Source organism: Nannobrachium achirus, assembly GCF_963921795.1.
Source record: "Nannobrachium achirus genome assembly, chromosome: 6".
Taxonomy (NCBI): Eukaryota; Metazoa; Chordata; class Actinopteri; order Myctophiformes; family Myctophidae; genus Nannobrachium; species Nannobrachium achirus.
In genome coordinates, this window is record NC_137815.1 from 64,511,555 (window position 1) to 64,525,138 (window position 13,584).

The 13,584-nt window shown below is 42.7% G+C and overlaps 1 protein-coding gene across 1 annotated transcript in view; it reads right to left on the bottom strand.

The window, feature by feature from the left end:
• LOC308286729 (vitamin D3 receptor B) overlaps positions 1-13,584 on the bottom strand; it is a 71,866-nt gene that overhangs the window by 29,323 nt on the left and 28,959 nt on the right. The window contains exon 4 of the mRNA XM_080727847.1: positions 9,460-9,590. Within this exon, the coding sequence (XP_080583973.1) occupies positions 9,460-9,590 (131 nt within the window). The remainder of the gene's footprint in view (positions 1-9,459; positions 9,591-13,584) is intronic.

Sequence of the window (13,584 nt, forward strand, 5' to 3'; positions counted from 1 at the left end):
AAAAAAATGTTTTTGATTTTTTTTTGTGATGACGTCACAATCGGCAGATGACGTCACAATCGGTAGCAAATCTGAACAGCCTGTTTTGAGAACCCGTGGGATACTTTTAACCTTCACCTTCTCAAAACCAGAGAAAGACACAACGGTCAGAAATGGGACTTTGTGAGGATAGAAGGTGCTAGTGGGACCCCACAAAAAGGTTTTAAAATAGGAAAAGTGAAATTTCATGGTGTATCACCTTTAAATCCAAACCAAACAGGGTGTTACTGTGAAACTGGAGACCACTTGCTTTATGTTTTATGTTATCACAAGTCTCTCCCAACTCGTGCGAGCGGAGTTGCGCATCATATGCGCATAAAATAATAAATAAATAAATGAATACATTAAGACAGGAAATCTCACAGTATCAATTCCGTGGCTTTATATACCACTGTAATACCGTAATACGATGTACTGTTACATGCCTGGGCATAAGAGGAGTAATGAAAGGACCAAAGACTCTAAGACAGGGGTTTTCCACAGGGGGTCCGGGACCCCTAGGGGGTCCTCAGGGTTACTACAGGGGGTCCTCCAAATCTTCCAATCCTTTTTATATTAACAACTTGAAACCTAGTGCCATATTCTGAGAACTGTAGCCGATCTACAAGCTCACAACGCCTCGCGCTACGAGACATTGTGAGCTTGTAGATCGGCTAAGAGGTTTGGTGTAGAGGGGGAAAATAGCAGACTAAGTACAGAGGTAAAAGGTCAAATTTATTAGGTAATGATGACGGCTCAAGTGGTTAAATATCTGAAACAAATTGACATGAATCCGAAATGCACTGATGATTGTGCTGTCAAACGATGAAACTATATGGAATCTATGAACAGGTTGTGGGGGTCCCTGCTTCATCTCTCTCTCAGCTAAGGGGTCCTTGGCCTGAAAACGTTGAAGACCCCTGCTCTAAGAGGGTGATAAAGCCCTAGGGCTGATATAACTGACCAGTAACTGACCAGTTAGAGCAAGCTGAAGTGCCTACGTGTGCTGTTACCGCAGTGCTAGCATGGGTGACCTCGCTAAAGATGACAAATGACAGGGGTTATGCAAACATGGGCCCCTTGCAAGGGCTGGGATGTATGTACGAATACCTGGGTGATTATACAGTATATAAATACGGTATGTGTAGCTAGCACATACCCATCCTTCATTTCAACCCATGGGAGTGACACAAGCACTTAGCACTTTGAGATTCTTTTTGAATGTAAAGTGCGTTATAAATAAAATGCATTATTATTATTATTACAAGGGCAGAGAGGGCAATACGTCTGTGCTGGTCAGTTTGCGTAGAACCCTCAAGGTTCACACGGTACCTGTCCAATCTTCCTGGGGGGGCAGCATGGCAGAATAACCCACGGTGTAGCTTAAAGTCGAGCTGAAATGGCCTTTCTGGGCATTTTATTTTGAAGTATCAGTCTGAAACGCAAGCCAGTGTGTTTCTGAACCAATCAGAAGGGACCAGCCATTCAGGCGATGGGATGGTAACATCTGCCTAATGTTAGGCTACGTTTGTAGCCAGTAGCCAGCATTAGCCTGCAGCCGTTAGGGCATTCACCAAATATTCGAATATTCGAATATCAAAGTCATTATTCGACGTTGTTCACCAAAGTCAAATATTCGCTTATTTTTATTTTATTTCATTGTTTTCTCTTTAAAAAATATATAGTTTATAAAGCTTGGCTAGATAGGAAGTAAGAATGAGTTGTAAATGTCCCTGGTGGATGAATTTGTTAATGCTCTATACCAGGGGTTCTCAAACCATTTTAGGCTGTGACCCCCAAAATAAATTGGGGACCCCCACCCTGACAAGCACTCAGAATTGTAGCTATTACATTTAATGTGACTCGGTTCCACAGATAAATATTGTGAAAATAGCAGATCTACATGCTCACAACGCCTCTCGATGCGAGGTGTTGTGAGCATGTAGATCGGCTATTTTGACAATGTTCACCACTTGCTTACTTAATATTTGACAGTTTGGCCTGTCCTGTCGAATATTCGACTATTCGAATACTTTGAGGTTGAATAATTCGAATACTAAAAATCACTATTCGTGAATGCCCTAGCAGCCGTAGGCAGAGGGAGACGGCCAGTCTATGTTTGTTACCAAGTTGCTTATTATTCTAACCTATAATGTTTTAAGATACATATTTTAGTGTGCTGATTACGTTTACAATGACTAATACACAGTCTGGATGTCATCCTGAATGGCATTCAAAACGGAGCAGCTCTATAATTAAAAACAGCTGCGTTTGGAGGAATGGCAGCAATGGGAATCAAACAGGTGAATGTAATCAAAGGTTCATTTATATATGTCATCACGCAGCATGTTTTTGTTCACGGGAAGTAATTAAGATTTTGCATTTTATGGACTTTTGATATAAAAATACACAAAAATGATTACCACGGATAAATGTGGAAAGTGTGGAAAACGTATTTTTCATTTCACTTGTTCTTTAACTCCCCTTCCCTCAATGACCATAAATGAATCTAGATACCATTTTCTTTAGGTTTTAGAAATGTTTTTTTTTTCTTTTCTTTTTAACTGATTAGGTGCGTGGTCTACCTATGTTATTATTTTATTTGTTTCTAGGTTGATATTCTTATGCATTTGTTATATTGTTGTTGATGTACTCACATATTATCTTGCTTATTATATTGATGTATTACCTGCTTATTGTAAGTCGCTTTGGATTAAAAGCGTCTGCTAAATGCCTAAACTGTAAACTGTAAAGTCAAGCTGAAATGGCTTTTTGGGGGAATTTTATTTTGAAGTATCAGTCTGAAACGCAAGCCAGTGTGTTTCTGAACCAATCAGAAGGGACCAGCCCTTCAGGCGATGGGATGGTAACATCTGCCTACGGTTATCGTTTGTAGCCACCATTAGCCTGCAGCCGCAAGCAGAGGGAGATGGCCAGTCTGCCTCTTGTACAGAATGTTTATTTACCAAGTTCCTTATTATTCTAACCTATTTTAAGATACATATTTTAGTGTGCTGATTAAGTTTACAATGACTAATACACAGTCTGGACGTCATCCTGAATGCCATTCAAAACGGAGTAGCTATATAATTAGAAACAGCTGCGTTTGGAGGAATGGCAACAATGGGAATCAAACAGGTGGATGTAATCAAAGGTTCATTTACTGTATATTCAAGAACCCTGTCTATGTCATCACGCAGCATATTTTTGTTCACCGGAAATAATTAAGATTCAGCCTTTTATGCCTTTTGATATAAAAATAGTACACAAAAATGGTTTATTTAATTTTTTTTGCCATCTAGTGTTAGGAATGCCCATATGATCACCACGGATATAAGCTATAAAAGTGTGAAAAACGTATTTCTCATTTCACTAGGTCTGTAAGTGGAAAGGCAAGTAGTATTGGCACCTTATCCGACCTCTACTTCACACAGAGATTTGTCCGTGGAGTTCAGCAATGATTAGATTCACCATGTCAGACATGGATGAAACTCTTCTACTAAACCCGGTTGCTGCGTATGTTCGATAGAATTTGCAGGTTGATGAGACTAAGGAGTTATTCCGGGTGCAAAGGACCCAAAACACATGCCTGCTTGGCACTTAGCAAGCATCAAGGGTTGGATTGGAATAAGTCATTGCCATACTAGCGCCAGTGGGTGTACTATGTACATTATGGCCAGAGCATACACATGTACATGAAGCTGCCTCACGCTACAGAAACAGGAGACAGACTCCTGACCTATGCGCCACATAGCTCTGCAACCACTTAAGGTCTTTAATTTCTTGTGTTCCTTATGTTTCCTATTTCATTCTTTTGACTGACCGCAACCTTTCAGCTTTACCTTATTGCAGGGGTCTTCAACAGGGGGTCCGGGTCGGGACCCCTATGGGGTCCTCAGAGATACTATGGGGGTCCTCCAAATCTTTGTGTGATAGAAACCTTTTTCTATTTTTTTATATCAACCACTTGAAACCAATAGCGTCCATATTCCGAGAACATTAGCCAAAAATAGCAGATCTACAAGCTCACAACGCCTCGCGCTGCAAGGCGTTGTGAGCTTGTAGATCGGCTATTTTCGGCAAAAAGGTTTGGTGTAGAGGGGTAAAAGACTAGACTAAGTACAGAGTGAAAGGTCAAGTTAATTAAGTATTGACGGTTCAAGTGGTAAAATATCTGACAATGACATGAATCAGAAATACACTGATGATTGTGCTGTCAAACAATGAAACTGTATGGAATCTATGAAAAGCTCGTGGGGGTCCCTGCTTCATCTCTCTCTCTCAGCTAAGGGGTCCTTCATGGCCTGAAAACATTGAAGACCCCTGCCTTATTGTAATACCTATTTATGCAAGCGGTCACTATCCTATGTGATTGTACTGTCTGCACTAGGGATGTGAATCTCGACCACTGACGCGATACGATACGCACCTCGATACACTGCCAGCGATACGATATAATTGCGATACATTAAAATCCTGCCGATACGATACATCACGATTTACCCCTGTTCCCGACACGATGCGATACGATTCACGATTCACCACGATTCAAGCCCAAATCCCAAAATTTACAAAACATAGCGACTAAAAATTTATGAAATTTTAATTCAAGGCAATTTATTGTTTCACTGTAGTACTAGGCTCTGTCTAACAACCCAACATATAGTATTCTGGCCTGGGAGAACACAAAGCTGCTGGCTATTGTAGAATTGTTTGATAACTAATCATATAGAAGGCCTATGTCATTATTAGTAGGCCTATATGTCTTCAACTGGGGGTCAGGGACCCCAATCCAGGGTTATTACAGGGGGCCTGCCAAATATTTGTGTGATACAGTAGGCTATAATGCCTAGCCTACAGCGAGGGTCCCTGCTTGATCTCTGTCTGAGCTAAGGGGTCCTTAACCTGAAAAACTATAAAGTCCCTCCCTGGTTTGTATTATTATATCATTATATGATATAATAATATTATATAATATCATATTATATTATATTTTATCCAGGATTATGCATTTTTTATAGCCAAAATGTTTTAAAACAGACCTACAAGCTCACTGCGCGTCGCATCCACGACGCATTGTGAGCTTGAGGGTCTGCTATTTTAGGTGCGACACCCTTGTACTGCGATGTATAAAGTAGGCTTCTTTCCCAGAGCACAACTAGCAGCAGAGAAAGTGAGAGTTGCTTGCATCAAACAGGAAAGTTGCAGAACAGTGACAAATACTTTGTTAAACGCAAGCAGTAGTCCTACAACACCCAGCAACATTGTTGTTGTGTGTGTGCGTGCAGTTAATAGTCTATCAATCAATTGTCCATCGGAGATTCGCTAAGAAACGGCTGTTGATTACATATCACTCAGCCTGTGCCACTCTGTGACAACAATCAGCGCAGCGGACTTGGATGTTATAAAGCTAAGTAGGCTACTAATCTTGCATCTTTTTAACCCGTGGGGCTGCTAGTTCGTCTGTGTTGATTCACTTTCACTCGCATTTCGCTGCACTGTCTGTCTCCCTGGTTGCCCTGTCCTGTTGTTTGCATGCAGAGCGCAGATGTTGTCCGAGTCGCAGCCATAGGTCGCAGCTCGCATTTAGACTGGCTTTTGGGGAGGGGGCTGAATGCTGGGCTGATGGTGCATTCAAGGCGCCTCGGAAACACAGGATAGAATGAAATACTATAATGGAAGAACCGATACAATCGCGGAATTTACCGATCCAGTCACTCACGGAACGATCCATCACGATTTCAGCCGTATATTGTACCGGTACACACTGAATGAACCGATTCACTCGTATCGCGGATGTTTGTATCGCGATTACGATCCGTACCGGTATATCTTCGCATCCCTAGTCTGCACGCGTATTATGAAAAGCACTGTGCAAATAAAAATCAGACGTATTATTAAGATGATATCATCAACAACACAACGGTTGTGGTTACACCTGAGTCGCTCCATGCTTTGTGTTGTACTGTAATAAAAGGCCATGTCCATTCGGGAGGGCTTGTTATTCTCAGGAGATGAGGCCGGGGTGGGGGGGAGAGAGTGGGGGGTCCATATGGAGACCCCTGCTGGCACTTAACAACGGGAAGCATTGTCTCTCTGTTCTGTTCTCCCCTTGTTGTTCTAGCCACTGTATTAGCTCAGAGAGAGAGAGAGAGAGAGAGAGAGAGAGAGAGAGAGAGAGAGGGAGAGAGAGAGAGAGAGGGGTGTCGTGCCAAATTCTGGGCCCTGGGTACAAGGATTCATTCACATTTTGTGCTTTAACTATTGAAAAATAGCAGATATACAAGCTCACAGAGGGGCACCGAGTGCCGCGCTGTGAGCTTGTAGAGCTTGTAGATCTGAAAAATCGCGAAAAAGTCTTTGAAGAACTGCAAAAAACTCTTTGAAAAACCTATGTTTTTATATCAGTGGTGCTCAAACCTTTTCATGTGAAGGACCCCCAAAATGATATGTATTTGGCCACAGACCCCCCATCTCAAAATATTTCGTCCCCCCCCCCCCCCCCGAAGCAAAATTTGAGTTCACTTAATAATACACATATTCAAAGATTTGCACGCATTTTCACAAGTTTTCAAAACGCAGCGTGTCACTTGGTGCCGCGCTGCGAGCTTGTATATCTGTTATTTTTAAATAGTTAAAGTATAATATAATTAAGGGGGCTCTAGTGACTCAGTCCCACTCCCTCCCCCCCCCTTTGTGACGCCCCTGGAGAGAGAGAGAGAGAGAGAGAGAGAGAGAGAGAGAGAGAGAGAGAGAGCCCTGTCTTTACAACATGCTGCTGGTTTTTGCAACAGCGGTGGTAACAGAAGCACATTCCGCTGGCTCCTGTTCACATACAGTTGAATCTGAGCGTCTGTGTGCCGTCACCCGCCTGGAATTCACAGAAAGACTCTGGGAACAATATGGAGAGGGGAACCAGGGGGCCTTTCAGCTTCAAAGAGACCACCCCGTCCCTCGCGGGACAATATCCGGATTTCGGGGGAACACAGGAACGCTTTACCTGCTATTTACAGACGGGCGAAAACAAACACAGGTCCGCGCAGATAGCGGAGGCCCCCAGGATTGGATTGTACATAACAGCAGGTGTTTAAACTTTAGATCGCGGAGTATACTTTACTGTACACGCTTGTGTGTGTGCGTGTGTGTGTGTGTGAGTGTGCGAGCGCGCGGTGGGGGACCTCCACTAGTTCAAACACACCGTAAACCTGTAAACATTCTAATGGGGGCAAAGACCTAGAGATACTCGACCCCAATCTAGATATTACATAATATTTACAAGGTGGACCAGGGGAGCTAGATAAATTAAATCAGCAGTTCAGTAAAATGTACTATTCATCCAAAAGCTTATTTAGTTAAACCATATTATCTTCTTAGACACAAATAACTGATTTTTAAGTGAGTTTATGCAGCTGGCCAATGGCGAAGGCCCAACAGGAGAAGCCTCTTGGATCGGTACAGGACATTTTAGATATATATATTTAGCGGTGTCTGGTTATTACAGAGCGCTACCCGTCACTGCTAGAAGATGAAGAAGTTGTGTTTGTACCCCAGCCAATCCCATCCCCCAAAGAAGAAAGCGATAAGCGTGGCGCTTGATAATGTGAAGAACCGATGCTTTGGCTATGACAAAATATTCCAAGAAAGGAAACAGCTTTTCTAAAGTGGTTCTCAACCTTTTCAGGCCGCCACCTCCAAAATAATCATATTTTAAATGAGGATGTAGAGCGGCTATTTTCACAATTTCTGCCTCTAATATTTGACAATTTGGCCAATGTTTAATTTGTCATTTTAGTACAGGGAAGTCAAACTGAAATGCACAGGGGGCCAAAATGTTAATGGTACAAGTCGAGGGCCGGACTGGTTCAATGTTTATTCAAACGTGGGCTTGTGGTCACAGGCCCTCGATACGCGCCAATGCACTAGCAGTGCATTGTGTGTAGCGATGTTCCTAGCGACTAATTTCACTGACGTGTACACGACAATTTTGAAACCGAATATTCGGATATCCGAAAATGTATTGATGAATTTATTTATTGACATTAACACGCAGAAAATAGCCAATATTTTGCACATTTCAATCTATTAGGCTAAACCTCATTTGAAAAAGATATCAAGAGTATATGAAAGCCTTTTAATAATGTTTATACTATTGGAATCTGCTCCAAAATAATTAATTACATCACAAGTGAGAGACTTAACACTAAGTAGGTCAAATACCAATTAAGAGTGCAGCGCAGCGCAGCAGCTGGACTGACTGGACTCGTCTGGTGAAGCGACCTGTTCATCTCTCTGTTACGTTAAACCATTATTTATGGCATTCGCAGCCAACTTATGATTGAGACTACTTTCTCCATGTTCTCACCTCAAAATGGATTATTCTTCAGATGAGCGGATCACACTGATGCAGCAGGCAATATAGCCTACTCGAGCCGAGGTAACGAGTGATTCACATCCAGTCGCCTTTATTGGATTTGATTTCTCCATCAAAGCACTCAGACAAACTTTAAATCGTAGCAAGTTTTAAGAGTAATGAATGATGAATGATCATGAATGATGCTGCAGCTGCTCAATCACTCAATGTAGGTCTACTCATGTTGATAGATCACAACACGAGAAGCAGCACCACCAATCATGTTCAACGTAGATTTAACACTAAACAAAGGCTTTAATTCGTTCTCCTGCTATACCACCAACATGTGGAACTCCCTTCCACAAGCCTTAAAGGAGAGCAAATCCCTAGCCTCCTTCAATATTGGTATGAAAAGTCACCTTCAGGAGGCTGCTACTTTTGACTTGTAAATAGACTAAGCCCCCATGCTCCCCCCCCCCCCCCCCCTTTTTATGCTTTTGTATTTAATATTATACTTTTTCTGCTTTTGAAATTGATGTTATCCTAAATAAAGTACCATTTCTTTGCACATTTAGTTTATGTGTCATATCATATCTGCCATGTGCAACTTTAAAGCCTACAATCCAAACAGGAATGTAATTGTCAACAGCAGAAACACAATTAAATCGTTAATCGCAGTTATTTGAGTGACAATTAATCGTCATGTAAAATGTCACAACCGTGACAGCCCTATCCAGTAAGACTCCCTAATCGGGGGAGTCTAAAACTTTAGAGGCCAATCGTAGCCAATCAGGAGGGAATATGAGAAATGGCACAGATCCATGTTGACGACATGACTTTAGAGATACTGTGTACGGCTTTGCGTACTTTTTGGGGAGCAGTGTCCAAAAATTTGTTTTAGCAAGAATCGGCCTCATGGTGGCGCTAGAAGTGGGCCATGTGAGAAATGAGTGGGTGGAGAGGTTGTGATTTTGCAGCCAAGGAGTGTGTGTGTGCAAAGTTTGGCATGGATAGGGGCAATAACGGTGGCGGAGATATGATTAGGGCAAAAGTGTGACGTGTGACGGACAGACAGACTGAACCACACTTACATTCTTTCATCATGCCAATGTCCACGCAGCGCTTGAGTCGACAGGCCTGGCAGTGGCGTCTGTTGTCCTTGGTGATGGTGCAGCTACCGTTGAAGGGACAGGTGAAGCTGGCCTTCCGCTTCATGCTACGCCTGAGGAACAAGAGAAACACATTGTATCTTCATGAATATATATTTGGTTTGTATACAGGGGCGTCACAAGGGGGGGGGGGGGGGGGGAGTGGGACTGAGTTACTAGGGCCCAAGGTTTGAGGGGGCCTTAATTATTTTATACTTTAGCTATTGAAAAATAGCAGATATACAAGCTCACAGCGCACCGCACCGAGTGCCGCGCTGCGAGCTTGTATATCTGCTATTTTTGAAAAGTCGTGAAAACGTGTGCATATCTTTGAATATATGTATTTTTTAAGCGAACATTTGTAACTCAAATTTTGCTTCTGGGGGGTCACTGGAACTAAACATTTTGAGATGGGGGTCCGTGGCCAAATACATATCATTCTGGGAGTCCTTCACATGAAAAAGTTTGAGCACCACTGACATAGAAACATAAGTTTTTCAAAAAGCCTTCAAAGACTTGCACAAGTTTTCACGATTTTTCAAAAATGGCAGATCTACAAGCTCGCAGCGTGGCACTCGGTAGCCGCGCTGTGAGCTTGCATATCTGCAATTTTTCAATAGTAAACGTCACAAAACAACGCACTAGTGAATCCTTGTACCCAGAGCCCAGGATTTGGCGCGACACCCCTGTTTGTATACATACAGTACGTAAATCAAGTCATTTCTATAACAGGAAATGATTGTCGGGGAGAGGGATTGAGGGTCGGGGGGGGAAGCAGGTTTTCAGTTTCACATGGCGCCTTCAAGGGAGGAATAGAAAGAAGGGAGGGGGCGGTAGGATGAGGAAAGCAAAGACGGATGGGTTAGCATTCCAATTGTTTAAGTCATAAGTCTGTGTTTTTTTTTGTTTGTTTTTTTGCGTACGCGACACACATATATCCATGTGGTCTACAGCAGGGGTTTTCAAAGTGGGTGACGGTCGGAGCACCCTGGGGTGCGTGTATCGGCAGTCCAGGGGTGCTGCGAAAAATGGCTCTTATCTCAACGTTTTCCTCGCAACATAATCACTAAAATATCGTCACTGTCGGGCAGAAACCTCGCATCTCCAAGTTTCAAATGTGTACGTCTTTTGGTAAAGCAAAGCCCTGCTTCATCATACAAGACTGTCGCACAAAACTAGTGAAAATAGCCGATCTACAAGCACACAACGCCTCGCAGGCGCTGTTTTCACTAGTTTAGTACATTTTATAGATGATAAATACAAAACGAACGGTTTTGGACGTACAAGGTTTCCACCCGACAACGACGATATGCTATAACTATAAGGTGCTGGGAGTGAAAATTATAATGTAGGGGTGCCTCGGATTCTAGCTCCTAAGGGCCTCAATGAGGACTATGATATTAGACCCTTCCTATAGGGTGTCTCTGCTGCCTATATGGGTCTGGATACTGACAGACACATTGGTTGTGTGTATGTTGTCTGTACCAGATGTTTATATACATTTGGTGTTTCCAATTCAAATGAGGTACTGCCCTGGTTGTTTTTCTCCTCTAACAACAGTTTCTCCTCTAATAACAGTCTCTCCTGTGTATATTTTGATATATTACGGTGTTTTTGTCCCATGTTTACTATCTCTACAATAGACAAGAGGCGCCTCTTTTAGGTAGCATTATGATGGCCTATGGGCCCGAGTCCTTTTGTATTTGTATATGTGTAATTCTTGGGAACAGAATTGGTTATGTGTATATATGTATATAATGTATACTATGTATTAGGTACAAATACTGACATGTAATATGTATTGGTGACATTGAACATGTGACACTGATTGGGGACTGATTGGTCTATGGCCCACAGGTGTGGGATGACACACTGACTAGATAAATGCATGTCTACACTGCTATTGTGAAGGTCTGATGAAGAGCCGTTAGGCTCGAAACGTTACCACAAGTAAACGTTATCTTTGGGAGCATAAATCGGTGTGCAGACTTTTATTCTTCTACCTGTGTGCCTCGGATTAAACAAATATTCATGGGGTGCCCTGAGACAAAAAGGTTTGGGAAGCCTGGTCTATAGGACGGCTGATGGATAGAAGATGGTAGCTACGCGGTGGAAACCTCCTCATACGTTAACGTTTCGCCAGTGGGCCTTAACCTTTCTACATATAGTATACTTAGAGCAGTCAATAGCAAGACTACACGGAGCAAGAAGAAAACATTAATATATGGTCGGACATGGCAGATAAGCTTAAGGCTATGATTCAAGAAATCACTATATAGTGGTAACAGCCTAGCACAGGCATGCACTATTGTACATTCCGTGTTGGTCCGGGGAAAGGGGGTGGGTGTTTTTTTTTTTTTTTCTTTCTTTCTTTTCCTCTTTTGTCTTGTTATTGTTTGTGTTGTTTGTCTGTAATTTGTATTTTTCTTTTGATTAATGTTTTACTTTTTATTATTCTATTCATATGTATGTCTATAATCTTGATCCACTCATGTTATGGAAAAATAAAAAAATAATTGATAACAAAAAAGGAATGCTGATGGATAATCTATGCACGGTGCCTCCCAGCGTTGTACAGGTGTGAGATCGTAGGCACCGGTGGTGACACTCACAAGCACACAAATATGTAATCACGCTGGAAAGTAGATAAACACTTCTGCCCTTCAACTCCAGAGCCCAGTGAAAAAAAGCACAAACATGGCCGTGTGCCAGACTGTCCGGGGGAAAAGAAAGACAAGGGCCCCGGCCAAGAGCCAACACAAAGTGGAATAATTCACTGGCGTTACCACGGATAATTCACACACACATAACATACATCTATACGCCGGGCACGCACAGAGATACAGTATGCGCGCGCGCGCGCACACACACACACACGAGCGGCCCGAGTGCGACCAAAGGTTCACACCGAGGGCAGCTGAGAGATGAGGAAGGAGATTATTAAACATCCGTCTTTTTCATCCTCTGCTTTAACCGTCAAAGACCGGGAACGCGCCTGAGTCGTGTTAGATTTTAACCACTTTAACCATTATTTTATGCTTCAACTGTTGAAAAATCATGCCGCGCTGCGAGCTTGTATATCTGCTATTTTGAAAAATCTTGAAAATGTGTGCAAGTGCATATCTTTGACCCGATTTTTGACTTCTAAATCCTTCCTCTAAATCAGTGGTTCTCAAACTTTTTCGTGTCAAGGACCCCCAAAATGAAATGTATTTGCCCGCAGACCCCCCATCTCAAAATGTGTTGTTCCAGGGACCCCCAGAAGCAGAGATCCGAGTTACAAAAGTTTGCTTTGAAAAATATATATTGAAAAATGTGCACACATTTTCATGATTTTTCAAAATAGCAGATCTACAAGCTTGTATATCTGCTATTTTTCAAAAGTTAAAGCATTCAATAATTCTAAGCCTAAATGGGTTAAACATCAGTGTTGCCAAGAGGAACAGATGCAAGGAGACGAACGGACACCCAAAACCCACTCTCTCCGAGCCTTTCTCACACACAGACACAGACACATAATATTTACATAATTCTGGAGGTCCTTTTTTCGCTCAAATGGAGAACGCCAGCGTGCGCGATCGACTGAGCGGCCAATTGCCTCTCTCTGCATTGAGCATTTCTATAAGCGCTCGCTCATTTGCATGCGATACATGTTGCGGTGTATATCATGCTTGGTGCGCAAACATTAGTAGAACGTCTTTGTGCGTTTTGTTACATAACCGACCGTGGGTGGCAATTACATTTGAGTGGTGTGCATGAGTGAGTGGGCGGGTAATCATTATGTATGTGTGTCCATGCCCGTGAGGGGTGCGTGCGCTAAGGCGCACATGTTTCCGTGAGGGTATGTGTGTTGTCCTCCTTCTTTTTTCTCTCCTGTCTTTATGAGGGGTGCTCAGCGCACGCTAACTGGACCCATGTGTGTGTGAGGAGGACCCGTGTTCACAAGCGGCGGCGCATGTCGGCGGTGGCGGCATGCACGTTTTACGGTCGTGTGCGTCGGGGTCTTGTTTGTTGTACCTGAAGATGGGGCTGTCACGATTATGACATTTTACATGACGGTTAATTGTC